Here is a 26,721-nt window from a genome sequence, read left to right on the forward strand (position 1 = left end):
CTCTCAATTCCGACTCTGATTGACAAAAAACAAGTTAACAAAAAGACTGAATCTTATATTTAGTGATACTATAACATGAGAGATTTATGGGCAATTTTAAAGGCAGGTCATTTTTGCCCCGGAACACTAAAAAGGAAAGCAAAATAAGAGAGATATAGACATAAACACATCTGCTATACTGGAATTCAAAAAGCACCACAACTTTTAATTAGTGTTCAAATTTCCCCCTGTATTAAAGTCACATTTGTACACTCAAGAGTTCACACACAAAATACAGAGTCTTCTGGGAGAGAGAGCAACAAGATTTAGAAAAGTACAAAACACAAGGAGTAAACGACCTCTAAAAGCAGGAAACACAGTCATGGGATTCAAACAAACTGAACCCCGAACATCCAGAGTCGATCCGTCGCTTCACGAGGAAGCCGTGACGGTCAGTAAACCGAGGAAGATCATCAACTCTCACCACTCATGATTCCAGAAAACCCAAACAAAGGGATCATCCTGAAAGTGTCCGGCTCAGTGGGAAGGCTGAGGGAAGATCGGAGGCTGGTGTTGTGCGGCTCATCGTGGACCAGAAGCCCGTTCACAATAACTGTGCAATTTTTAATATTGGTTTCTAACTCTAAGAGGAATGATTAAAACATTGACAGCCAATCAGAACCCATCCTATGAAAGCCCATTTCTGCCACATTAGGGGAAAGAAATCATGCTTTGGGAAAAAGTTAAAACCAATGAGATGAAAAGTCAATAGTGACATAAAAAGTTGAAATTATGACATGGTAAGTCAATTATGAGGTAAAAAGTCTAAATTATTACTTAATTATTGACATATAAACTCATAATTCTATGATAAAGTTAAAATTGACAGTCATAATAATGAGATGAGTCAATATTATGATAAAAAGTTTAATTGACATACCAAGTCATAATTATGAGACAAAAAGTTGAAATTATGACATACTAAGTGATAATGAGATAAAGTCGAAACTAAGCCATGACTTTGAATGTCTTCAGTGAATTTCGACTTAGTGTGTCATTATGAGTTTTTAAGTAATTATGTAGACTTTTCATCTTATAATTATGACTTACAAAAGCATGTTTTTCAAGTGGAGGAAATGTGCTTTCATACCGTCCTGCTTTAAAGAGCTCGAGTATTTCACTATCGTGCATTAATGCACACACTGATACAGTTCTGGTTACAGTTCTGGCTGAACAGTCTGAAGAGGAGAACAAACACACAACAACACATGGAGAAATGCAGCGCGACCGAGAGTTCACGAGAACACAACACAAATATAAGAGTCCGTACAGGAGCACGTGTGTGTGACAGACGGAGCAGGAGTGTGTATCGACACAATCACACACACTAGTGATGCGGATGCAGGATTACACGTTTCCAACTGCTTTAGGGACGCTTATTTCCACCATGGAATAAAAATATAAAAAGCTAATTAAGATTTTTTTATCTTGTAATTCTGAGTTTATATTTCAAAATTCTGACTTTTTTTCCGGAATTCTGAGTTTAAATCTTGCAATTGTGACTTTCTTTCCGGAATTCTGAGTTTAAATCTTGCAATTGTGACTTTCTTTCCGGAATTCTGAGTTTAAATCTTGCAATTGTGACTTTCTTTCCGGAATTCTGAGTTTAAATCTTGCAATTGTGACTTTCTTTCTGGAATTCTAAGTTTAAATCTTACAATTGTGACTTTCCTTCCGGAATTCTAAGTTTAAATCTTACAATTGTGACTTTCTTTCCGGAATTCTAAGTTTAATTCTTACAATTGTGACTTTCTTTCCGGAATTCTAAGTTTAATTCTTACAATTGTGACTTTCTTTCTGGAATTCTAAGTTTAATTCTTACAATTGTGACTTTCTTTCCGGAATTCTGAGTTTAAATCTTACAATTGTGACTTTCTTTCCGGAATTCTGAGTTTAAATCTTACAATTGTGACTTTCTTTCTGGAATTCTAAGTTTAAATCTTACAATTGTGACTTTCTTTCCGGAATTCTAAGTTTAAATCTTACAATTGTGACTTTCTTTCCGGAATTCTGAGTTTAAATCTTACAATTGTGACTTTCTTTCTGGAATTCTAAGTTTAAATCTTACAATTGTGACTTTCTTTCTGGAATTCTAAGTTTAAATCTTACAATTGTGACTTTCTTTCCGGAATTCTAAGTTTAAATCTTACAATTGTGACTTTCTTTCCGGAATTCTAAGTTTAAATCTTACAATTGTGACTTTCTTTCCGGAATTCTAAGTTTAATTCTTACAATTGTGACTTTCTTTCTGGAATTCTGAGTCTAAATCTTGCAAATTAGTTTTTTTTCCGGAATTCTAAGTTTAAATCTTACAATTGTGACTTTCTTTCCAGAATTCTAAGTTTAATTCTTACAATTGTGACTTTCTTTCTGGAATTCTGAGTCTAAATCTTGCAAATTTGATTTTTTTTTCGGAATTCTAAGTTTAAATCTTACAATTGTGCTTTCTTTCTGGAATTCTAAGTTTAATTCTTACAATTGTGACTTTCTTTCTGGAATTCTGAGTCTAAATCTTGCAAATTAGTTTTTTTTCCGGAATTCTAAGTTTAAATCTTACAATTGTGACTTTCTTTCCAGAATTCTAAGTTTAATTCTTACAATTGTGACTTTCTTTCTGGAATTCTGAGTCTAAATCTTGCAAATTTGATTTTTTTTCGGAATTCTAAGTTTAAATCTTACAATTGTGACTTTCTTTCCGGAATTCTAAGTTTAAATCTTGCAATTGTGACTTTCCTTCCGGAATTCTAAGTTTAAATCTTACAATTGTGACTTTCTTTCCGGAATTCTAAGTTTAATTCTTACAATTGTGCTTTCTTTCTGGAATTCTAAGTTTAATTCTTACAATTGTGACTTTCTTTCTGGAATTCTGAGTCTAAATCTTGCAAATTAGATTTTTTTTCCGGAATTCTAAGTTTAAATCTTACAATTGTGACTTTCTTTCCGGAATTCTAAGTTTAATTCTTACAATTGTGACTTTCTTTCTGGAATTCTGAGTCTAAATCTTGCAAATTTTTTTTTTTTCCAGAATTCTAAGTTTAAATCTTACAATTGTGACTTTCTTTCCGGAATTCTAAGTTTAAATCTTGCAATTGTGACTTTCCTTCCGGAATTCTAAGTTTAAATCTTACAATTGTGACTTTCTTTCCGGAATTCTAAGTTTAATTCTTACAATTGTGCTTTCTTTCTGGAATTCTAAGTTAAATTCTTACAATTGTGACTTTCTTTCTGGAATTCTGAGTCTAAATCTTGCAAATTAGATTTTTTTTCCGGAAATCTAAGTTTAAATCTTACAATTGTGACTTTCTTTCCGGAATTCTAATTTTAATTCTTACAATTGTGACTTTCTTTCTGGAATTCTGAGTCTAAATCTTGCAAATTTGATTTTTTTTTCCAGAATTCTAAGTTTAAATCTTACAATTGTGACTTTCTTTCTGGAATTCTGAGTTTAAATCTTGCAATTGTGACTTTCTTTCTGGAATTCTAAGTTTAAATCTTACAATTGTGACTTTCTTTCCGGAATTCTAAGTTTAAATCTTACAATTGTGACTTTCTTTCCGGAATTCTAAGTTTAATTCTTACAATTGTGCTTTCTTTCTGGAATTCTGAGTTTAAATCTTGCAAATTTGATTTTTTTTTTCTGGAATTCTACGTTTAAATCTTACAATTCTGACTTTTTCCCAGAATTCTGAGTTTAAATCTTTCAATTCTGACTTTTTCCAGAATTCTGTTTAAATCTCGCAATTCTGACTTTTTATTCTGAAATTAAATCTCGCAATTCTGATTTCCTTTTCCCTGGAATTTTGAGTTTATATCTTGCAATTCTGACCTTCTTTCCGGAATTCTGAGTTTAAATCTCGCAATTCTGACTTTTTTTTCCCTGAAATTCTAAGTTTAAATCTTGGAATTCTAACTTTTTTCTGGAATTCTGACTCTACCTCATTCTCAGAAGAAAAGAAATCTGAGAAGTCTGAATTGTGAAAAATAAAATCCTAGAATTCCTAGAAAAATGCCAGTACTGCGAGATTAAAAAGTCGCAATTACATGGCAGAAACAAGCTTCCACACCACAGACTGCCAGCCGAGAGTCACTACTTCAGCGAGAGAGAGAGAGAGAGAGAGAGAGAGAGAGTCCAATAACAGACGAGTAAAACTGCATTTATTTCTGATTGGACTGTAGTCTTAATCATGTGATTGGTCATGACTGAGCTTCATCTGATTGGCTGCAGGAAGCCGATAGTGTGTTTGCTGGGCTCACTTCCCTTACTTGATCCAGAAACATGTCTTTATTCACTATTAAAAATATATATATATATATATAAATATATATATATTATAGTATGTCAATTACAGAAATAACAGATCTGAGCCTCTAAAGCGCATCTGAGTTCATCTGGAGTTCTTCATTGCACCGCGGCCTGAGTGTGTGTGTTCCAGCGACTGTGCGACTGAGTGTGTGTGTTCCACGATTAAGTGTGTGTGTTCCAGTGACTGAGTGTGTGTGTTTCAGCGACTGAGTGTGTGTGTGTGTGTGCGTGTTCCAGCGACTGAGTGTGTGTTCCACGATTAAGTGTGTGTGTTCCAGCGACTGAGTGTGTGTGTTCCAGCGACTGAGTGTGTGTGTGTTCCAGCGACTGAGTGTGTGTGTTCCAGCGACTGAGTGTGTGTGTGTGTGTTCCAGCGACTGAGTGTGTGTGTTCCAGCGACTGAGTGTGTGTGTGTTCCAGCGACTGAGTGTGTGTGTTCCAGCGACTGAGTGTGTGTGTGTGTGTTCCAGCGACTGAGTGTGTGTGTGTGTGTGTGTGTGTGTGTGTGTGTGTTCCAGCGACTGAGTGTGTGTGTTCCAGCGACTGTGTGTGTGTGTGTGTGTGTGTGTGTGTGTGTCCCAGCGACTGAAACATCTGAACGATTACTGTACACTACACGTCTCTGCGCTGGACTCTTCTCTCGCTTCCTCAAGGCTTTTATCCGGAGGGATCTTGTCCTGATCATCCGGAGGGAATAGACTCAGTCTGAGGCCCATCAGCAGATCCAGGCCGTCGCTGGGAGGAAGATTCTCCAGATAGTACTGAGGCGCCAGCTCCACCAACCTACAACACACACGAGTCCAGATTAAACCAGCTTTAAGGAAGAGTTCACTTTAAAATGAAGATTAGCCCATGATTTACTCTCCCTCTCTTCTATCAGACGAACACAATCAGAGTTATAAAAGTGTCCTGGTTCTTCCAAGCTTTATAATGGCAGTGGATTGCCGTTTCTGTTTTGAAGTCCATGATAAAAGTGCATCTGTCCATCATAAAAGTGGATAGATGCACTTTTATGGATTTCAAAACAGAAACAGCAATCCACGGCCATTATAAAGCTTGGAAGAACCAGGACACTTTTATAACTCTGATTGTGTTCGTCTGATAGAAGAGAGGGAGAGTAAATCATGGGCTAATCTTCATTTTAAAGTGAACTCCTCCTTTAAGGCACTCACAGACAGGGATTTGATGCGATCACACTCACATCTGAGGGTGAATCTCGGATACGATGCAGATGCAGTTGTCGTGTGAGATGGTGAAGTCGTGGTAAAGCACCCAGCCGGGCGGGTCGGGTCGAGGCCGGCGACAGCGGTACGAGGAGAACGGGTGGAGGTGAGACACGTGCCGGTGTGTGAGCAGCAGATAGTTCCCCGAGCCGTCCACGTCATGAGCAACCTGAGGATCAAACACACCGGGGACTCAAAACATGTGATCATGTGCAGTCATCTCCGCACAATCAGATTAACCCATCAGAATCAACTATCCCAGACAGAAGCATAGTGTCGGCCCAGATCCGGCCCACATTAACTCCAGTCACACTTGTAACTAAACTCGACAGTGGTTCTCCACACTAGGAATGAGGAACGTCTGTCAGCCAATCAGAATCCAGTGCTTCAGCTACTCAACCGGCTCACTACGAGCGCGTGCGTTTACCTTCAGGAAGAATCCCGATATCAGAGCTCTCTTTATATTAGTGCTGTTGTCCTGGCAACCGAAGGCGGGCGGAGAGACGGGCAACTCGATTCGCTGCATCACCTCCAGTAGCTCCGCCCTAATCACCACAGCCAATCGCAGCGCAGAGGCGTTCAGGAAGTTCGTCCTGCACCAGACCTCATCTTCATTATCTGAGGACACAGACACAAGCTGACCCACACCGCTCACTCGTTCACTATATAGTGTGTGGCATCTGAGTGCACTACATCTGCAAGGAGTGAACGAAATGAAGTGAAATTCATCTATATAATATTGTCTCAATATTTTAATGTTTTATTCAAGTAATAATTAATAAAAAAAGGTAGAAAAAAAAAACTAAAACTAGCATGAAATAAATGAAAAGCAGAAATCAGAAAGCTGTAAAGTAATCTCTGGTTTAAACTCGCTCGCCCAGTCCTCTCCGCACTGCATTGTGGGAAATAGTGCTTCAGCAAGTGTACATCGAATGTACACTCGAATTCAGAGAGGATTGTGGGTAAAAGTAGTGAAGGAATGTAGGGAATGATGTCGTTCACTCAGAATTCGGACACCACTACAAAATGGCCGACACCCGATATAGTGCACTATGTAGTGTATAGGGAGCGGTTTCGGACACTTCAGTTTCTCGTGATCCGGTGTGATGATGTCACTCACGCTGCAGATATGCGTTGTAGACGTTGATGAGGGTCATGTGATCTCCCTCGGGATGAAGCAAGAGTCGTCTGTGTGTCGAAGCCGCCTCTTCTTTTCCAGCCGGGGGCGTTATAAAGCACGGCGGAGCTGGAAGTCATCAAACACACACTAAACACTAGGGTTGGGAATCGAAAATCGAATACTGGAGGTCAGGAATCGGATACTTGTTAGGAAATAAACAATTTCGGTTCCTCTTATCGATTAGTTTGTGAGAATTTCAATATGACGTTAAACCATTGAAGTGAGAGACTCTGTTTTCTGTGTATCGGAGCCGTGCCGCTCTTAAAGCGACAGTAGCCTAATCTTTGATCAGTTGTGTCTATTTGTTGCGATTGCTAATTTTTTGTTTGTTCTTTTTTAATCACTGAGTGTTTATTGTCTTTAATAATGCTTGAAGTTTATATTAGTTTGGCTAGTTGTTCTTCTATGGTGTTTTTAATCCACAGGCAAACGCTCCTTGTGTGAGTGTTCTTTAGCTTGTTGATGATATTCAGACACAGTTAAATGTTTTGCAATAAGACGAAATGTGAATGAAATCCACGTTATTTTTTTACTTATTGGAACTGAAATCAGGAATCGATAAGAAGACTCGAAATAGGAATCGGAATCGTTAAAAGTCAAGCAATGCCCGACCCCACTGAAGACACTTGTGTGTGTGAATCAGTCCTCTAGTGTGAGAGATGTGTACCGGTCAGCATGGCGGCGACGGTCAGGAGCTCGTTCACGCAGTCGAACTCGCAGGACGCGATCAGAGCTTTAGCTAACGGCGGCTCCAGCGGAAGCTCAGACATGATGATTCCCACCTCCGACAGATTCCCGTCGTCGTCCAGAGCCGCCAGATAATCCAGATCCTCCAGCGCCTGCATCAGCGCCTCAGGAGCTGCACACACACACACACACACACACACACACACACAGATCATGTCGGATGCAACAAGAACTTCCAGCTCTAGATTGGCCGGTTAGACAGTGTGAACTGTGAATAATAATAATACGTTTTATTTATTTAGCGGCTTTCCAGGGCTCAAGGACGCTTAAAGGGATAGTTCACCCAATAATGAAAGTTAGCCCATGATTTACTCGCCCTCAACTCATCCTAGGTGTGTGTGACACTCTTCTATCAGACGGACACAATCAGAGTTATATTAATAAATGTCCTGGCTCTTCCCAGCTTTATAATGGCAGTGAATGGCAACCGTGTTCGTCAAGTTCCAGTGTTTCTCTCGTGGCGTAAGTTGATGCCGTCGTAGGCCGTCTGCCGGAAGCTCGTCATTTTAGCCGATAAAGTTTTAAATATGGATGTTTTTCTTACACAAACGCATCACTTCACTTCAGAAGGCCTTTATTAACCCTCACAGAGCCGCGCTGAGCGCTTTAATCATGAACAGATGCACTTTAATGAACTTCCAAAAATATGTACCCATTCACTCCCATTATAAAGCTGGGAAGAGCCAGGACATTTATTACATAACTCTGATTGTGTCCGTCTGGAAGAGGAGTGTCATATACACCTAGGATGAGTTGAGGGAGAGTAAATCATGGGCTAACTTACATTTTCATTTCACTAAATCTACATGTGCTGTCAGCACGGACACAGGTGTGAGCTCTGGATTTCTGATAAACTTGTATATGTGGGTTTTAGACACGACTATAGCACGCGTCGAGTGAGTCTTTTTAGCTTGTCCACACACACATTTCCTGAAACAAAGTGTGCTTTATCGAGGTTCTGTTGCTTGAATATGGTTCCAATTAAAATACGAAAAAGTAAAAGCACGTCTGAATATAGAAGACACTGTAAAGTATGTGTAAATGTATGTTGTGTGTGTGATGTGCTGCTACTACGAAGATGTACAGTTGGATGATTTGATTGGTGTAATTATTTCTTGGTTGTATGTTATCTGCATGTTTTTGTCTTGTATGGCTGTGTGGACCCAGGAAGATTAGCAACCACTGGGGATCCGAATGAAGAATACAGGATGAGGCTCTCACCCGGCCGGTCCAGGAACTTGCACTGGCCCATGTCTGCGATGTCCAGTCTCTTGAGGAGCAGCACCAGGTGACTGAGGTTCGCTTCGGCCACCGCTGGACACCGAGACGCAGGCATCTCCTCGTACATCAGCTGAGAGTACAGGCGGAAACACACACCTGCGCACACAACACACACCTTCACATGACCCATCAACTCAATCACATGACCAATCAACTCAATCACATGACCGATGAACTCAATCACATGACCGATCAATCACATGACCGATCAGCTCAATCACATGACCGATGAACTCAATCACATGACCGATGAACTCAATCACATGACCGATCAACTCAATCACATGACCGATGAACTCAATCACATGACCGATCAATCATGACCGATCAGCTCAATCACATGACCGATCAGCTCAATCACATGACCGATCAGCTCAATCACATGACCGATGAACTCAATCACATGACCGATCAATCACATGACCGATCAGCTCAATCACATGACCGATCAATCACATGACCGATCAACTCAATCACATGACCGATCAACTCAATCACATGACCGATGAACTCAATCACATGACCGATCAATCACATGACCGATGAACTCAATCACATGACCGATGAACTCAATCACATGACCGATCAATCACGACCGATCAGCTCAATCACATGACCGATCAGCTCAATCACATGACCGATCAGCTCAATCACATGACCGATCAACTCAATCACATGACCGATCAGCTCAATCACATGACCGATCAGCTCAATCACATGACCGATCAGCTCAATCACATGACCGATGAACTCAATCACATGACAGATCAATCACGACGATCAGCTCAATCACGACCGATCAGTTCAATCACATGACCGATGAACTCAATCACATGACCGATGAACTCAATCACATGACAGATCAATCACGACGATCAGCTCAATCACATGACCGATGAACTCAATCACATGACCGATGAACTCAATCACATGACCGATGAACTCAATCACATGACCGATGAACTCAATCACATGACCGATCAACTCAATCACATGACCGATCAATCATGACCGATCAGCTCAATCACATGACCGATCAGCTCAATCACATGACCGATCAGCTCAATCACATGACCGATCAGCTCAATCACATGACCGATGAACTCAATCACATGACCGATCAATCACATGACCGATCAGCTCAATCACATGACCGATCAGCTCAACTGAACCGAGTCCGTGACGCATCTTTTTCGGCAACACTTAATCCATTAATACTAATACTTTATCTTCTATTAAGATAAAATTCGGATAAAAGCGTCTGTTAAATGAATAGATGTAAATGTAAACATCAGACTTCCTTTTAATCATATTTTAAATAAATACAATTAGGGTTGGGTATAAAATGCTTATATTGATATATTTTCTATACAATGACAGTGAATGGGACTGAATGACGAAGCACCACAGAAGCACGTATGGACCATGTTTATGATGCTTTTGTGTCTTTTTAAAGCTTCAGTTTCACTCATTGTAAAATTTCAGCAAAAGAAAGTCACATAGATCCAAAACAAGGTTCTCTTTTTTGCCCTATTATGCTATTTTATAGGTCCCTAATTTCGTTTTAATTTCTCCTAAAACAGGTTTAAATGCATTCAAGGTAAAAAAAACACTAATTTCTTAAAGTTTAATTCATAATCTGCACTGCAGCGTCAGCTCTTTTCTCTCAGTGTCTGAAACGCTTCCATCGAGGATTCAGTCTCTCTAAGCCCCGCCTCTCTGAGAGCTGCTCTGCTGTGATTGGTCAGACAGCAAACGCTCATTATCATATCTGAATCTCCGCTCTTGATCACAGTGATACGAACAGTGACGATGGCGTGGGTTTTACCGTATCAATCTCAGAAAACAGCGTCTTCTCGACACGAACAACACGAACCAAACTCTTCCAGTCTCAGATACACTACAGTGTTTGAGGGCGGGGCTAAGAGACGCTGCTCAGCCAATCAAGATCAGAGGCGGGCATTACGCAAATTAGTTACAAACCCTACGCAGGTACAACAGGAAGTGAGACTGAATTACTGACGACTCGTTTCAGTTCAGAATCACTGACCAAATAATAATACTAACAGGGGCACTTTAATAAGGTGTGTGTGTTTACCCACCGGGCAGTTTGCTGTTGACCCTGCGGGCTCGAGCGTCGGCCTGCTGTCTGCTGATTGGCTGCTGGAGCTGTGAATCCGCTCGGATCTGAGGGTTGTAGATCTGTGCAGGAACAGCAGCGTGAACAACACTGAACGCCACAGACACGCGAACTCTGACCTCCACTAGGGCTGGCAAATACGGCTTCGAATTTCGAATATTCGTCAAATAAAATAAATAAAAACCGTGCATTTGAATGTTTGGTGTGTCGAGAGGCGCGCGAGACATGAGGATGACGTCACTGACGCGGTGTGTTTTTGTGTTAGCTTATCCAGTATAATTAATTTGAAGTAGTTGACTTGAACAATGGCGAGAAAAGTCTCTTCCTGCTGACGAACACACTCTCAGTCGGAGGCAAAAATCGTGCAACGACACACTTGACCAAACCTGCACATCGGTCAGAGCTGAGTGTGTGTGTGTGTGTGTGTGAAAGCGCTCAGCCCTCGCTCAGATCAAGAGCGTCTGGTGTTTGTGATGAACAATATGTAGATGTAGTGTGTAGAAGTGAGTGTTTCTGAATGTCAGTTTGCTGTTGTGTGTTCATGTAGTTCAGTACGCTTCTGTTGAAGTGTGTTTTCTCAGGTTACTGATGCACAAACACAGTTTAACGCACTATTGTAACCTAATTTTCCTTGCATGCACATTAAGGAAATTATATATTTTATTTAAGATCAATTGTTTCAAAAGTTAATGCACTTTAAAAAGATAATGTTGTTTAATTTCAATGCTTGATCTGGTTTGTATCTCCTCGTTGCGCCCTCTTGTGGACACAGGAGACAATACAGCGCTTTTTTCCTCTGGCATCGAGGATTGCCTTTAGAATTCGAATTTTGCTGATATTTAAGAAAGAAATTCGAATTGAGCTTTTCAGCCACTTTGCCAGCCCTGATCTCCACACACTCACGGTCTTCAGCTGGACGCCGGTGTCGATGACGTAGCGGACGTTACGGAGGGAGAACGAAGCCTCTCCTAGGACGTCGGTGAGAACGACCCTGCGTCTGTGAGCCGGATCCTCCTGCGCGTCCTCCTGCTCGTCCTCGACGCTCTCGGGGTCGTAGAGCTCCTGCGACGAGCCTCCGCCGCCAGCGTGAAGCTCGATCACGCGCAGAGACGACAGGTGAGAGCTCAGAGACACACACTCCTTCTCCAGCGCCGCTCGACACTCCTGGATCTCCTGACAACCACAACAACAGTCGGCTCAAACACACACATCTCTGTCTCACTGTATCCCTTAAAACTCATCTCTGATCTCCAAAATGACATAATTACAAGTTTTTTTCCTTGAAAAATGCCTTAAAATATCCTGAATGTAACTCGACACCCTTGCCTCATTTAGTATGCGCGGTTCTATGAATATGCAAATGAGCCCCGCCTCCACTCACTCCCTCAGCTCAGAGATCCACTGGTTGGCGATCACACGTTGATCTGATTGGTTACAAGGTAGTTTGTGACGTCAGAAACACCAGCGATTTCAAAGCGTGTTTTTGAGACTGTCTTTGGTTCACTGCAGTTTTAAGGAGGAAACACTCAGCAATGCTGTCGACTTATGAATTTACACATGGTTTGTCTTAAAGCACATTAATAACACCACATAGACACATAAACTACATTAAAAGCTGGATTTACACCACAGGGGGACTTTAACCTGTTAACTCGATCTCAAATTTGAGGATTTGATAGCAAACACCTTGTCGTCTGTAATGGTTTGAGTAGTATAGATTAGTTTGCTCTGTGAATAACGCATTCAAAACTATATTTAGGACGCTAACTTTTCAACAGCAAATCTATATTCAGTGCAAATGCAGCTGTACATTAGCTCAGTGAAATCAGAAGCGTTTAAACTTCAGCGAGTGTGTCCGCAGAACGAGCTCTGTTTGCTCAGGCGTGACTCTGTTAACAAAGGGAGTCCATGTTTGTGTGTGACTTACATGAGGAGATCAGTGGATAAAGACACACACCTGAACACTAGGGAGGAACACTAGAACGTCTCCTTGCTCCCCCCTGCGGTGCAGATCCAGGATCATGTGACAGGAAGCGGTCGCTAGGTCACGTCCTGTGGGCGGGTCCCGGTACAGGATCTCGGCGCTGGAGGCTAGCGCGGGAACGCTGAGGTGAGGCACGCTCTCTCCCAGGAAGCTAGCGAAGGTGTGCGCGCTGGCGGGATCGGTTAGCACTAGCACCCGTAGCTCGCGGCGCTGCTGGCACACGTCGCGCAGGAGCCCGAGCAAAACATCCGTGGAAACCGTGCGCTCCTGAGCCTCGTCGATCACCAACACCCCGTACTGACGCAGAAGAGGGTCTGACATCATTTCCTCCAGCAAGAGCGAGTCCGTCACGAACCTGCAGGTTTACAGCACAAGCATCACTGCTGCTCTCACCGCATGCTGGACTTCATCGGAACGGAACGAAACTCGGTAAAGGATTTGGCACTTGCTGTGTGAACACTCACAAAACATGGACATGATTTGAACAGGTTACATGATTAAATGTAGTTCAGTACCATAAAATCCCCTAAAAATACAGAATATTACATAAAAAACATTATCAAACTAAAATATAGTACATTCATTTCATTGAAATTATTATTATTTTTTATTTCTGTAATTTTTTAATTTTTGACCTTTGTACTGCAGGATTGTGTGTGTGTGTGTACCTCAGTATAGTGTGTGTGTGTGTGTGTGTGCACCTCAGTATAGTGTCGGGTGTGTGTGTGTGTGTGTGTACCTCAGGATAGTGTCGGGGGTGCACCCGTCCTCGTGCGGGACCCTGTATCCGACCTCTAACCCCAGACTCAGGTCCATCTCATCCGCCACTCTGAGCGCTAGACTGGAAGCGGCCGCCGCGTACGGCTGAGAACAACACACCAGACCCTGAGAGAACTCGTGCGACAGAGCGTACTCCACACACCACTGAGGAACCTGCACACACACACACACACACACACACACACACACACACACACACACACACACACACACACACACACGAGACAAAGAGCCACGTCAGAGAACAGAAATAGAACACAACAGCAGAACACAATACAACAGAATCAAACAAAACTAGGCTAGAATAGAATAGAATAGAACAGAACAGAATAGAATTGAATAAAACCATAGAATAGAATAGAATAGAATAGAACAGAATAGAATTGAATAAAACCATAGAATAGAATAGAACAGAATAGAACAGAATAGAATTGAATAAAACCATAGAATAGAACAGAACAGAATGGAATTGAATAAAACCATAGAATAGAATAGAACAGAATAGAATTGAATAAAACCATAGAATAGAATAGAATAGAATAGAATTGAATAAAACCATAGAATAGAACAGAACAGAATTGAATAAAACCATAGAATAGAATAGAACAGAATAGAACAGAACAGAATAGAATAGAACAGAATAGAAATGAATAAAACCATAGAATAGAACAGAATAGAATAGAATGGAAATGAATAAAACCATAGAATAGAATAGAACAGAATAGAACAGAATAGAATAGAACAGAATATAATTGAATAAAACCATAGAATAGAATGGAATAGAACAGAACAGAATGGAATTGAATAAAACCATAGAATAGAATAGAATAGAATAGAACAGAATAAAACAGAATAGAATTGAATAAAACCATAGAATAGAATAGAACAGAATAGAATTGAATAAAACCATAGAATAGAATAGAACAGAATAGAATTGAATAAAACCATAGAATAGAATAGAACAGAATAGAACAGAACAGAATAGAACAGAACAGAATGGAATAGAACAGAATAGAAATGAATAAAACCATAGAATAGAATAGAACAGAATAGAATAGAATGGAAATGAATAAAACCATAGAATAGAATAGAACAGAATAGAACAGAACAGAATAGAATAGAACAGAATAGAAATGAATAAAACCATAGAATAGAATAGAACAGAATAGAACAGAATAGAATTGAATAAAACCATAGAATAGAATAGAACAGAATAGAACAGAATAGAATAGAACAGAATAGAATAGAAATGAATAAAACCATAGAATAGAATAGAACAGAATAGAATAGAATGGAAATGAATAAAACCATAGAATAGAATAGAACAGAATAGAATAGAATGGAATAGAATAGAACAGAATGGAAATGAATAAAACCATAGAATAGAATAGAACAGAATAGAATAGAACAGAATAGAACAGAATGGAAATGAATAAAACCATAGAATAGAATAGAACAGAATAGAATAGAACAGAATAGAATGGAATAGAATAGAACAGAATGGAAATGAATAAAACCATAGAATAGAACAGAATAGAATAGAATGGAAATGAATAAAACCATAGAATAGAACAGAATAGAATAGAACAGAATAGAACAGAATGGAATAGAATAGAACAGAATGGAAATGAATAAAACCATAGAAGAGAATAGAACAGAATAGAATAGAACAGAACAGAATAGAACAGAATGGAAATGAATAAAACCATAGAATAGAATAGAACAGAATAGAATAGAACAGAATAGAATGGAATAGAATAGAACAGAATGGAAATGAATAAAACCATAGAATAGAACAGAATAGAATAGAATGGAAATGAATAAAACCATAGAATAGAACAGAATAGAATAGAACAGAATAGAATACAACAGAATAGAACAGAATAGAATGGAATAGAACAGAATGGAAATGAATAAAACCATAGAATAGAATAGAACAGAATAGAATAGAATAGAACAGAACAGAATAGAATGGAATAGAATAGAACAGAATGGAAATGAATAAAACCATAGAATAGAACAGAACAGAATAGAATAGAATGGAAATGAATAAAACCATAGAATAGAATAGAACAGAATAGAATAGAACAGAACAGAATAGAACAGAATAAAACAGAACAGAATAGAATGGAATAGAATAGAACAGAATGGAAATGAATAAAACCATAGAACAGAATAGAACAGAATAGAACAGAATAGAATAGAACAGAATGGAAATGAATAAAACCATAGAATAAAATAGAACAGAATAGAATAGAATGGAATGGAATAGAAGAGAACAGAATGGAAATGAATAAAACCATAGAATAGAACAGAATAGAATGGAAATGAATAAAACCATAGAATAGAACAGAATAGAATAGAACAGAACAGAATAGAATGGAATAGAATAGAACAGAATGGAATTGAATAAAACCATAGAATAGAACAGAACAGAATAGAACAGAACAGAATAGAACAGAATAGAACAGAATAGAACGGAATAGAATGGAATAGAACAGAATGGAAATGAATAAAACCATAGAATAGAATAGAACAGAATAGAATAGAATAGAACAGAACAGAATGGAATAGAATAGAACAGAATGGAAATGAATAAAACCATAGAATAGAACAGAACAGAATAGAATAGAATGGAAATGAATAAAACCATAGAATAGAATAGAACAGAATAGAATAGAACAGAACAGAATAGAACAGAATAGAACAGAACAGAATAGAATGGAATAGAATAGAACAGAATGGAAATGAATAAAACCATAGAACAGAATAGAACAGAATAGAACAGAATGGAAATGAATAAAACCATAGAATAGAATAGAACAGAATAGAACAGAATAGAATAGAATGGAATGGAATAGAATAGAACAGAATGGAAATGAATAAAACCATAGAATAGAACAGAATAGAATGGAAATGAATAAAACCATAGAATAGAACAGAATAGAACAGAACAGAATGGAATAGAACAGAACAGAATGGAATTGAATAAAACCATAGAATAGAACAGAACAGAACAGAATAGAACAGAATAGAACAGAACAGAACAGAATAGAACAGAATAGAACAGAACAGAATATAATAGAACAGAACAGAATAGAATAGAATAGAACAGAACAGAACAGAATAGAACAGAATAGAACAGAATATAACAGAACAGAACAGAACAGAATAGAACAGAATAGAACAGAACAGAATAGAACAGAATAGAACAGAACAGAACAGAATATAATAGAACAGAACAGAATAGAATAGAATAGAATAGAATAGAAAAGATTGGGATGGAACAGAACAGATGGGTGGATAGATCAATACAGTACAAAGAACATCAAAGAAAAAAGGATGTTTTTAGGATGTTGGAAAATAATGTCTTTTCTGTTCACCAAATGCTTTTTTAATCTTCGCTGTTGCTTCAATGCAAATGAACAAGCGCGCCGTTATTCGTTGCGTAGTGACGTGTGTGTTCAAGTAAGCCAGATATGAGCAGATTCTGTGAAATACGCACAGTATTTAATATTTAATAGTATTTAATATATCATGATGATGACTCATGAGTATTTGCGCTAAATCTGCGCAGATTTGACGTCCCCAGCAAAGTGAGTGAACATTATAACATCTGGCGGGTGTTAATTTCAAACCCTGATGGGGAATCAGCGTGTGTGTGATGTGGATGAGCCGTGCTCCACCTGTGTGCTCTTCCCCGAGCCTCCATCCGCGCTCAGCACGATCATACTGTGCTCCTCCATGTGCTCCAGCAGACTGAACTTCAGGCTCCACACGGGCAGCGTCTTCCTCTCCTCCAGGAGACTGTAGTATCGGGAGGAGAACGGCAGCCCGTCGTACGGGTTCACCTCCAGATCGGCCAGGTCCTCGTCCGCTCTCTCGCCCTCCTCCTCCTCCAGGTCTCCGGACAGCAGAGACGAGATGGAGAGATCGTCCCGGCCCGAGAGAACAGGAGCCTTCGGGGCCGAGGACATGATGAACGTGAACGGGCCGCTGACGGAGCCCTGAGGTACGCCGCTAATCTGAATCACCTACACAGAAGAAATCAACAACAGCTTCGTTTGATATCATGCATGTAAGCATACATCAGCATGTAACACATCTTTCCCTCGCGGGTCACAATGACCCGAAGCCCTATTATATTTTTTTTTCAGAAAGCTTATTTAATTTAATTTTAATAATATTTTTTCTATTTGTTAATAAAAATGTTTGGGAGATTTTTAAAAAACTTTACTTACCTTTAAATTACTAGATTTGATCAATAAATAATATGCATGCAAGCAAACATCAGTAAGTATTAACCCTCAGATGTAACACATCTTTCCCTCGCGGGTCAAAATGACCCGAAGCCCTAAAATTATACTTAAATTATTTTTTATTTTTTTGTTCAGAAAGTTTATTTTATTTAATTTTGATAATAATTTTCTATTTTTTAATGCAATATTTTGGGAGATTTTTTTTTACTTTATTTACCTTTAAATTACTAGATTTGATCAATAAATAATAGGTTATGCATGCAAGCAAACATCAGTAAGTATTAACAAATACTTTGAATACTTTGAAGTTCATGATTACGGCCTATTGTGCACAAACAGGAAATAGTTGTTTTTTTACTATTGTAATATTTCATTGTAAAATTTAAAAGAGTATTTAAGAAAAAATTAAACATTAGCTTAAAGCGACTCAAACTCAAAGCAGAGGAAGAGATCATGAGCTGCTCGCGTGTAAATGAACACAGTGCCACGCTTCACCCTGAAATACGTGCATATATTTATTTTATTAAATCATAGCATTTGCCATTTCATAATCACACTGAGTGATAATCACAATCTCAGTTTTATTTTTGCTTAATCGTGCAGCCCTAATACTTTATTGCTGGATAATGCACAATTTCTTTCAGACTAGGAACAGCTGAACAACTCTTTCTCGCAACATCGAGTGCGAATGAAGTCAAGAACAGCCGCTGGAGCTCGCAGTAACTCTACACACGCCAGGAATCCAGCACATGTCCTCCAGAACACAGGCTTCACTGCAGTGAGTAAAGAGGACACACACTATCCTGTTTCCCTCAGATCAGAACTGCTACTCACACAATATGAAAGCTGTCTCGGGTTAGTAAGACGGTATCTGATTAGACATGCAGTATAGAATTATAATATAAATAAATTATACTACAGTACTACAACACGAGATACGTGACGACGTGATGTTTGAACAAGGCACTGATGCATTTGCTTAACTAACACGTGTGTTTGGGAGGAACTAGCCATGTGACACGCCACTAATGCAACAGAATAAAAAAATAAAAGGTTATTGAGGCTGGGTTATATTATATTATTATTATCATCTCACAATTTTGACTTTTTTTTCCTCAAAATTGCGCAATATAAACTGGCAATTGCGAGAAAAAAAGTGAGATAAAAAGTTGCAATTGCCTTTTTTATGTTTTATTCCGTATCAGAAACAAGCTTCCATGGGTTTATTCTGTGTGAGAATATGAGTGGTGTGTTTTTCAGTGATATTGAGGTCAGATTAAAGCGCATCATCATCATCAACATCATCATCATCAACAACAACAACAACAACAAAAGAACACAAACAACAGGGTAAAGCAAATAATCACTAAACCTAAACATATCTGTGCTTTACATTATTTACATAGATCACACAATGAACATGATCTTATTTGTGCTTATTGAAAATAAAATAATGACTGACTTCGTTTGTTTTTTGATTCGAAAACAACCATGATAAACACTGTGATATAGCATTAGGATTAAATACAAATTGGTACAACACCGTAATTATTTTAAATGTAATGTTTTGCATGATAATGAATAAATTCAGACGCGTTTGCTTTAAATCTGCATAATGACCGTGTATCAGCTGACTGTCAGAGATCAGACGACGACAACACAGGTGAAAAGGACAAAAACAAAGCAGAACGAGAGGAAAACACATTTACCTGAAGCACATTTCCCCCTCAGATCCGTCAGACTAACCCGATGAGAAATAAAACGACATTAATGAGAGAAAGTACCGCGTTAATGTACGTTACGTTACAACCATCGACTCGCGATGACACGAAATATCATATAATGTCCCTCAGGGGATATTGAAAATGTAAAACGAAATGATTGGAAGTCGATCTGAGGCTGTTTTAATGCGATATTACGATATCATTCGTGACTGTTGATGGTATTTCATCGCCAGAGAGCGAAACTCCGCCGCCATGTTGAATCTCTCACTCTCACCTCACGGGGTCGCGTCTCAAACCCCGCTCGGCCGCTGCCTAGGCAACACGAGCCTGCGTCACGTGCCTATGACACGCGCCACTGACGCTGCGCACTGGGTAGGGCACTCGAGAGGGGTTGAGACGCAGCCTCGCGCTCACCGGGCAGGTGGAGCTGAAACCTGAGGCAGATCATAGAGATATAAGAGAAGGGTGGAGACCGACACACTACTAATACATGAATGAATGAATGTGCTATAAAGAAAACAACTAACCAAAGTAAATAGGTCAATGTATGATTGTGAATTATGAGATAAGAAACATAAAATAAACTGACGTTCAATACGTCCCAAAAATACAAACAGAGAATCAAAACTCACACTACTGGTTGTGTCAGAAGCTGATATGATGGACCCTAAAGGTCACACTGTGACTAGTTATAAACAATGTATGGTTGTGAATTATGAGTTAAGAAACATAAAATAAATTGACGTTCAATATGTGATTACTAGGAGTGTCACAATATATCGCAATACAAAAAAAGTATTGTGTATATTTCACCCAAAATAAAATAACTGAGAAACAATTCAAGGTTTCAGAGTTTAGTGTCAGAACTACATTAAACTACAATACTATATAATGTTGAATATAATGTATAGTAATGCAATGGGTCAATAACTGAAGTCCCAAAGTCAATAACTGTATCTCTTAAAACTCATTTTTGATCACCAAAATGACATTTTTCCTTGGAAAAAAAATGCCTTAAAATATCTTGAGTGTAACTCGACACCCTTGCCTCATTTAGTATGCTTGGTTCTATGAATATGCAAATGAGCCCCGCCTCCACTACCTCACTCAGCTCAGAGATCCACTGGTTGACGATCACACGTTGATCTGATTGGTTACAAGGTAGTTTGTGACGTCAGAAACACCAGCGATTTCAAAGCGTGTTTTTGAGACTGTCTTTGGTTCACTGCAGTTTTAAGGAGGAAACACTCAGCAATGCTGTCGACTTATGAATTTACACATGGTGTGTCTTAAAGCAGATTAAAAACACCACATAGACACATAAACAACATTAAAAGCTGGATTTTGAAGCTTGACCACAGGGGGGCTTTAATATAAAGACACACCAGTAAGTTCCCATTGACTCACTGACTCAAAATGTGTTCAGCTGCTATAGTTGCTCTGTTCAAATGAACCAAACAACTTTCTAACTATTCTACTGATTTACTTTGGTAAAAGCAGCATGTGACTTTCCATCAACGGCCTATGCTGACCCGAGGTAATAATTCAATAATTTGATTAAATCCATGGGATATGTGTCCTATTAAAGTCTAATCAGAGATAAATGATTGAAAAGCAGAGAGGACGTGTTAAATGTGAGAACTGTGTCATTACCCTGTGACTCTGCGGATTAATCACTTCAGCACTCGTTATCCCCTTGATTCAAGCTCCCGCAAGTTACATATGAACACTGCAGAACATGCCATGTATTCAAGAACATTCTCTCATAATTTCCTATTTATTGTCATCTGCAGAACTTAAAGGAGTGGTATAATGCCCTTTTCACAAGATGTAAAATAAGTCTCTGATGTCCCCAGAGTGTGTGTGTGAAGTTTTAGCTCAATATACCCCACAGACAATTATTAATAGCATGTTAAATTTGTCTCCTTTGAGGGAGAGCAAAAACGCACCGTTTTCGTGTGTTGCTTTAAATGCAAATGAGCTGCTGCTCCCGGCACAGGGGGCACACACGTGTATGTGTGTGTGTGTGTGTGTGTGTGTGTGTGTGTGTGTGTTAGCAGCTCAGATTACCTCACACAAACACACACTGAACATTTCAAAAACTTTTAGCCTTTTATATTCAAACCGGAGTCAGACAATGATGGAGAGACTCGAGAAGAAGTGACAACATGTAGAAGCGACAGGACATTTCTGAATGATTAGTTGATGAGTTTATGTAGCTTATGTGTAGTTATCTTCTAGTCATTGATTAGCATATTCTGTCTTGATAATCTATAAATCGTGATCCGGGGGTGGGGTTTATGTAAATTTTAGGGTTGGTGATGTCACTAAACCGGGAGGAATGTGGTGTAGTCTCTACCAGCCGTTTGTTGTCGTCCCTAAAAAGCCATTTCTGTAAAAGCAAATATCTCCCTTTGCTCTGAACTTTGAGCGTCGTAACTTTGCAGATGTTGTTTATGATCAAACAGCAACATTACACACTAACTAAAGTTAGAAAAGTCCAATCATAATCAACCACCCCTTTAAAACAACATATGCTTGTCACATGCTTCTGTGCCACAAAAGTCTTCTTGTCCTCCACAATCATCAGCCACTTTGATGTCATGGTTTTATGACATCATAAACCCCCGGCCCCCGGCTAATAATGTTGATTTTGATCATTTTTTATCTGGTGAAAGAAATACATAAATGAAGAAGAAAGGCAAAATATTAAATGTCATGGATGTATATTTACTGAGTAATCCACTATTTTGTAGAGGGGGGTCAAAAATACAATTCTTACCTGAGATTTGGAGCCAATTTATAGTGGGGTAAAAATGTATTTAGAAAGATTGCAGCATCATTATTTTATTTTTACACAACAATTGGTAGATCTGTTAGTGAAATCTGTTGACTTTAGCAATATTTGCATCATTATATGCACTTCTTGTTTTTGCTTTTTTTCTCAAGTTTGCATGCCTAACTCTTCTTAATATCGTTTTAGATGAACATTTCTTTTGCTTTCTTCATTTTAAAGGCCCTCGATGGTTTAATCCTAGAGATATGGAGATCTTAATGTGGCTCCATGTGTTCATTGGTCAGTTGTACACATTTTCAATTGTCAAAAACCAAATGTGGGTCACTTTGCACACAGCTGAGAGTTTCTTTCTGTTAAGAGGAACATCTAAAGAACAAATAATGTTGAAACTAGAAAGTATCTCACGTTTTTTCTATCAACAAAATTGCATAGAATACACCAGTCTAAGGCCATATTCTTTTTCCAAAGTTTGCATGCCTGTCTCTCAAAAAGTATTAAAGATATCTTAATATGATTTTAATTCTCATTCTTAATAAACTTTTCTTTTGATATCTTCATTTTAAAGGCTCTATATGGTTCAATCACATAGATATTGGGATCCCAATGCGACTTTATATTCAAATAGTTTAATTTGACCCATTTTCAATGGTCAAAAACCAAATGTAGTTAACTTTTCAAATAGCTGACTGTGTTTAAAGAGGAATGTCTGAAGAACAAATAATGCTGAAACTAGAGATGTATCTGAGTGCCAACAAAACAACAACTTTGCATCGTCGTGAAAGCCTCCTTTTGGAAACTTTTTTTTTTTTTTTTAAGAGTGACGTTTCAGAAAGTTTTAAAATGAATGTTCTTGTTTTAATCCACATCTGCCTTTCACCTGTCTCACACCGTATGCCTGATCACGGGCGCTAATGACGCTCATCCCTGCGACTGGACAGCGTAGTGACCGGTCCTCTGACCTAATCAGGTCACATCATTAACATTTAGATAGATAGGCTCCTTGATTGTAGCTAACAGGTAATAATGTGATAATATCACGCAGCAAAGAGAGCAAAGGGGTATAAAAAGTCTCCTCACACCGTACAAATGAACATCGTTGCTCAGAAGCTGAATCTCTTCACTTTAGCTGTCCATTTCAGCCTCGCTAAAGTAAGTACTGCGACTTTTTTTACAGTGTTCACTGCAAAAAAAACTTTTCTTACTGAGTATTTTTGTCTTGTTTCCAGTCCAAATGTCTAAAAATTCTTAAATCAAGATGCATTTACTAGATGAGTAAAATGATGTAAGATGTTAAGTCTTGTTTTCTGGGTAAATAAATCAAAATTAATGGAGCTGATGCTTAAAAAAAGCTAAATTATCTGCTAATGGGGTAAGAAAAATAATGTTGTTTCTGTCTGAATTAAGATTATTTTTCTTTCCCCATCTTATGTCATTTTACTACTTTAGTAAATGCATCTTGATTTAGGAAATGTTTGATATTTGGACTGGAATCAAGACAAGAATACTAAGTAAGAAAAGCATGTTTTGCATTTAGAGAGTGTTGTGTTGTGTTGTAATGGGGTTTCTGCACAGATATGTCTGGAGGTCTGCTGTCGGTGGTGTGTCTGCTGTGTCTGATGTCCATTTGCTCGGCCTGCTACATCTCTAACTGCCCCATCGGAGGCAAACGAGCCGTACAGGACTGGCCATCTCGACAGGTGCGTTTATCCGCTTCCTTAAAGCAGGAGATCCCAGACAGCAACATAGTGTCGGCCCAGATCCGGGGACCAGATGTGGGCCGGATCTGGGCCGACAATTTGTGCCCTAGTTTAACGATCTAAGCGCATGGTCCAAATCCAGTTTTGCTAGTTTAACGACGGGGAAAATGGTCGGCGCTCCCGGCGCTGGTCTAAAAGGGTCGTCTCTATTCTCATAATGAGTAATGTGTGTGTTTTGTCCCTATTCTCTTAATGAGTAATGTGTGTGTTTTATCTCTATTCTCTTAATGAGTAATGTGTGTGTTTTGTCTCTGTTCTCTTAATGAGTAATGTGTGTGTTTTGTCTCTATTCTCTTAATGAGTAATGTGTGTGTTTTGTCTCTGTTCTCTTAATGAGTAATGGGTGTGTTTTGGGCGTAACGTGCAATAAACCAATCAGAGTCTCATCTCCCATTCCCTTTAAATGCCAGTTGCGCTCGCGCCATGGCAGATTCGCTATTTACAAGGAGGAATTTGCAAGCGGAAAAACTGAACGCTTCTCTAGCGAGGAAACGGATCTGCTCGTGCTCGAGGTTAAAGCCGCGTGTGTGTGTGTGTGTGTGTGTGTGTGTGTGTGTGTGTGTGTGTGTGTGTGTGTGTGTGAGGTTAAAGCGAGACCATCTACGGGACAAGCCGGATTCCACCATATCTTTATGTACACAATATTAATCTTTAACATTGTAATCCTTTTATTTTTAATATTTGGCATATTTTATATTTGGCATATTTGCTTGTGTGCTGCTGCGCGTCCATGTGTGTGTAATAAGCAGAGTGTGTGTGTTGTGGACCCGCCTATAGGCGCACATTACTAAAGCGCTCTTTAAATAACAAAAAAAATACTGCGCCATTGACTATAGAGCAGATCTCAGTTGGTCAACGCTCCAACGCCTGAACACACACTCGTTCTCAGACCAGCCGCTCATGGGCCACAGATGAGCACAAATGCATTTGCTATTTAAAGAACGTGGCGTAGGACGTGAAAATGAAAACTGCGTCAGGCTGAAACTAGCCACACACACTTGGCCTTCGTGTCTGTCTGTGCTTGAACGCTGAAGGCATTACTGAGACGTGTCCTCCTGCTCCTCTGTAGTGCATGTCATGCGGTCCTGGCGATCGCGGCCGGTGCTTCGGTCCCAGTATCTGCTGTGGTGAAGGGATCGGCTGTCTGGTCGGCTCGCCAGAAACCCTTCGCTGTCTGGAGGAGGACTCTCTGCCGACTCCCTGCGACGCGGCTGGGAAAGCGTGCGGTTATGAAGGCCGCTGCGCCGCTCCTGGGGTCTGTTGTGACTCAGGTTAGTTTGACCTGTTTCATATATTCACCCTCATGGGATTTTCTTTTTCCTGAAGATGCTAGTTGAGGCAATTGCACTGGACAAAAACTTTCTGACTTTGCATACTCAGACAGCAACAGAGTCGGCCCAGATCCGGCCCACATCTGGACCGTGAGGAATCCATGGGCCGACACTATGTTGCTGTCTGGCCGTATACCGACCTGAGAATCACTTTCTTTGACAATATTTTACCAATCATGTTGCATTGCTTTCTATCAGCTCATGCCATATTGATGAACGAATCACCGTTTTGATGTAATCGGTCAAAAGGTTGCGGTTGCGATTCAGTTTGATTCATTCGGGCAGTTCACCCACGCACTGAATCGTTTGCAAGGTTTTCACACAACAAAAAAAGTGGTGGATACTTTATAACAGTGTTTCTCAGCTCAGACCTTAGTTTCTGGTTTTTGAAAAATAAATTCACTTCAACTCAAAAAAAGTGAGGCGCATGAGCTCAGACGAATGACTTCGATCAGTCAGCTCCAAAAAGAGATGAAGAAATTGTGCTGATTGGCAGTTGACAAAAAGACTGAGTCCAATATTTAGTGATAATAAAGCATATCCCAGACAGCAACCGTGTCGGCCCAGATCTGGTACACATGGATTCCTCACGGCCCGGATCTGGGCCAGTGTTGTGTTAGCGGCCCCTAGTTAATAACTAATGAAACAGTCTATATTGTTAAAGCGCTGTATAAATGAAGGAGACTCGACTTGACATGCAGAAATTACTTTTAGCATCCCATCCTTTACTGGGTTACGAACAGGTTCCAAGGTGCAAGTGTTGAATTTTTAAAAAAACGTTATTACTTCAAAAACCCGAACATGCATATTACGTGTTTAGTCTATAGGTATGCTCGTTCGAATATATAGTGAGCAGGCATGTAGTCTTTCTCTAAATGTTGACCAAATTACTTGTCTGGCCTTAAAAATTGATAATAAAGATTTTTGTGTGTGTGAATTGTGTGTGTGAATCAGAGGGCTGCAGTGTGGACCAGTCGTGTGTGGATGGAGACGGTGACGGTACGGCTCCAACTAGCCAAGATCTACTGATGAAGCTCCTGCACATGTCAAGCCACGCCCACCCCTACAGACTCCACCAATGAAACGCTCACAGAGGCGTGACATCATCTCAGGAGGAGCCCGCCCACCAACCAACCAACCAACCATCATCGACCTTTTGTAAAGCAACTTTGTATA

General features: G+C 39.4%; 2 protein-coding genes across 2 annotated transcripts; one reads left to right on the forward strand and one right to left on the reverse strand.

Moving 5' to 3' along the window:
- Positions 1 to 178: 178 nt before the first annotated feature.
- Positions 179 to 19,928, reverse strand: dqx1 (DEAQ box RNA-dependent ATPase 1). Its single transcript, XM_081367178.1, has 12 exons — positions 19,646 to 19,928; positions 17,364 to 17,711; positions 13,637 to 13,830; positions 12,871 to 13,252; positions 11,817 to 12,086; positions 10,876 to 10,975; positions 8,714 to 8,869; positions 7,413 to 7,604; positions 6,686 to 6,811; positions 5,993 to 6,183; positions 5,544 to 5,734; positions 179 to 5,125 (listed from the first exon to the last, which is right to left on the reverse strand). Exons 2-12 carry the CDS (start codon positions 17,652 to 17,654, stop codon positions 4,945 to 4,947), a joined length of 2,274 nt encoding a protein of 757 aa, XP_081223304.1. The 5' UTR covers positions 17,655 to 17,711; positions 19,646 to 19,928; the 3' UTR covers positions 179 to 4,944.
- Positions 18,584 to 26,627, forward strand: oxt (oxytocin; the record flags this gene model as incomplete). Its single annotated transcript, XM_081367179.1, has 4 exons — positions 18,584 to 18,714; positions 24,030 to 24,154; positions 25,284 to 25,485; positions 26,500 to 26,627. The coding sequence occupies exons 2-4, from the start codon at positions 24,032 to 24,034 to the stop codon at positions 26,625 to 26,627; spliced, it is 453 nt and encodes a 150-aa protein (XP_081223305.1). The 5' UTR covers positions 18,584 to 18,714; positions 24,030 to 24,031.
- Positions 26,628 to 26,721: the final 94 nt, after the last annotated feature.

Source organism: Scardinius erythrophthalmus (genome assembly GCF_964197995.2).
Source record: "Scardinius erythrophthalmus genome assembly, chromosome: 5".
NCBI classification, from domain to species: domain Eukaryota; kingdom Metazoa; phylum Chordata; class Actinopteri; order Cypriniformes; family Leuciscidae; genus Scardinius; species Scardinius erythrophthalmus.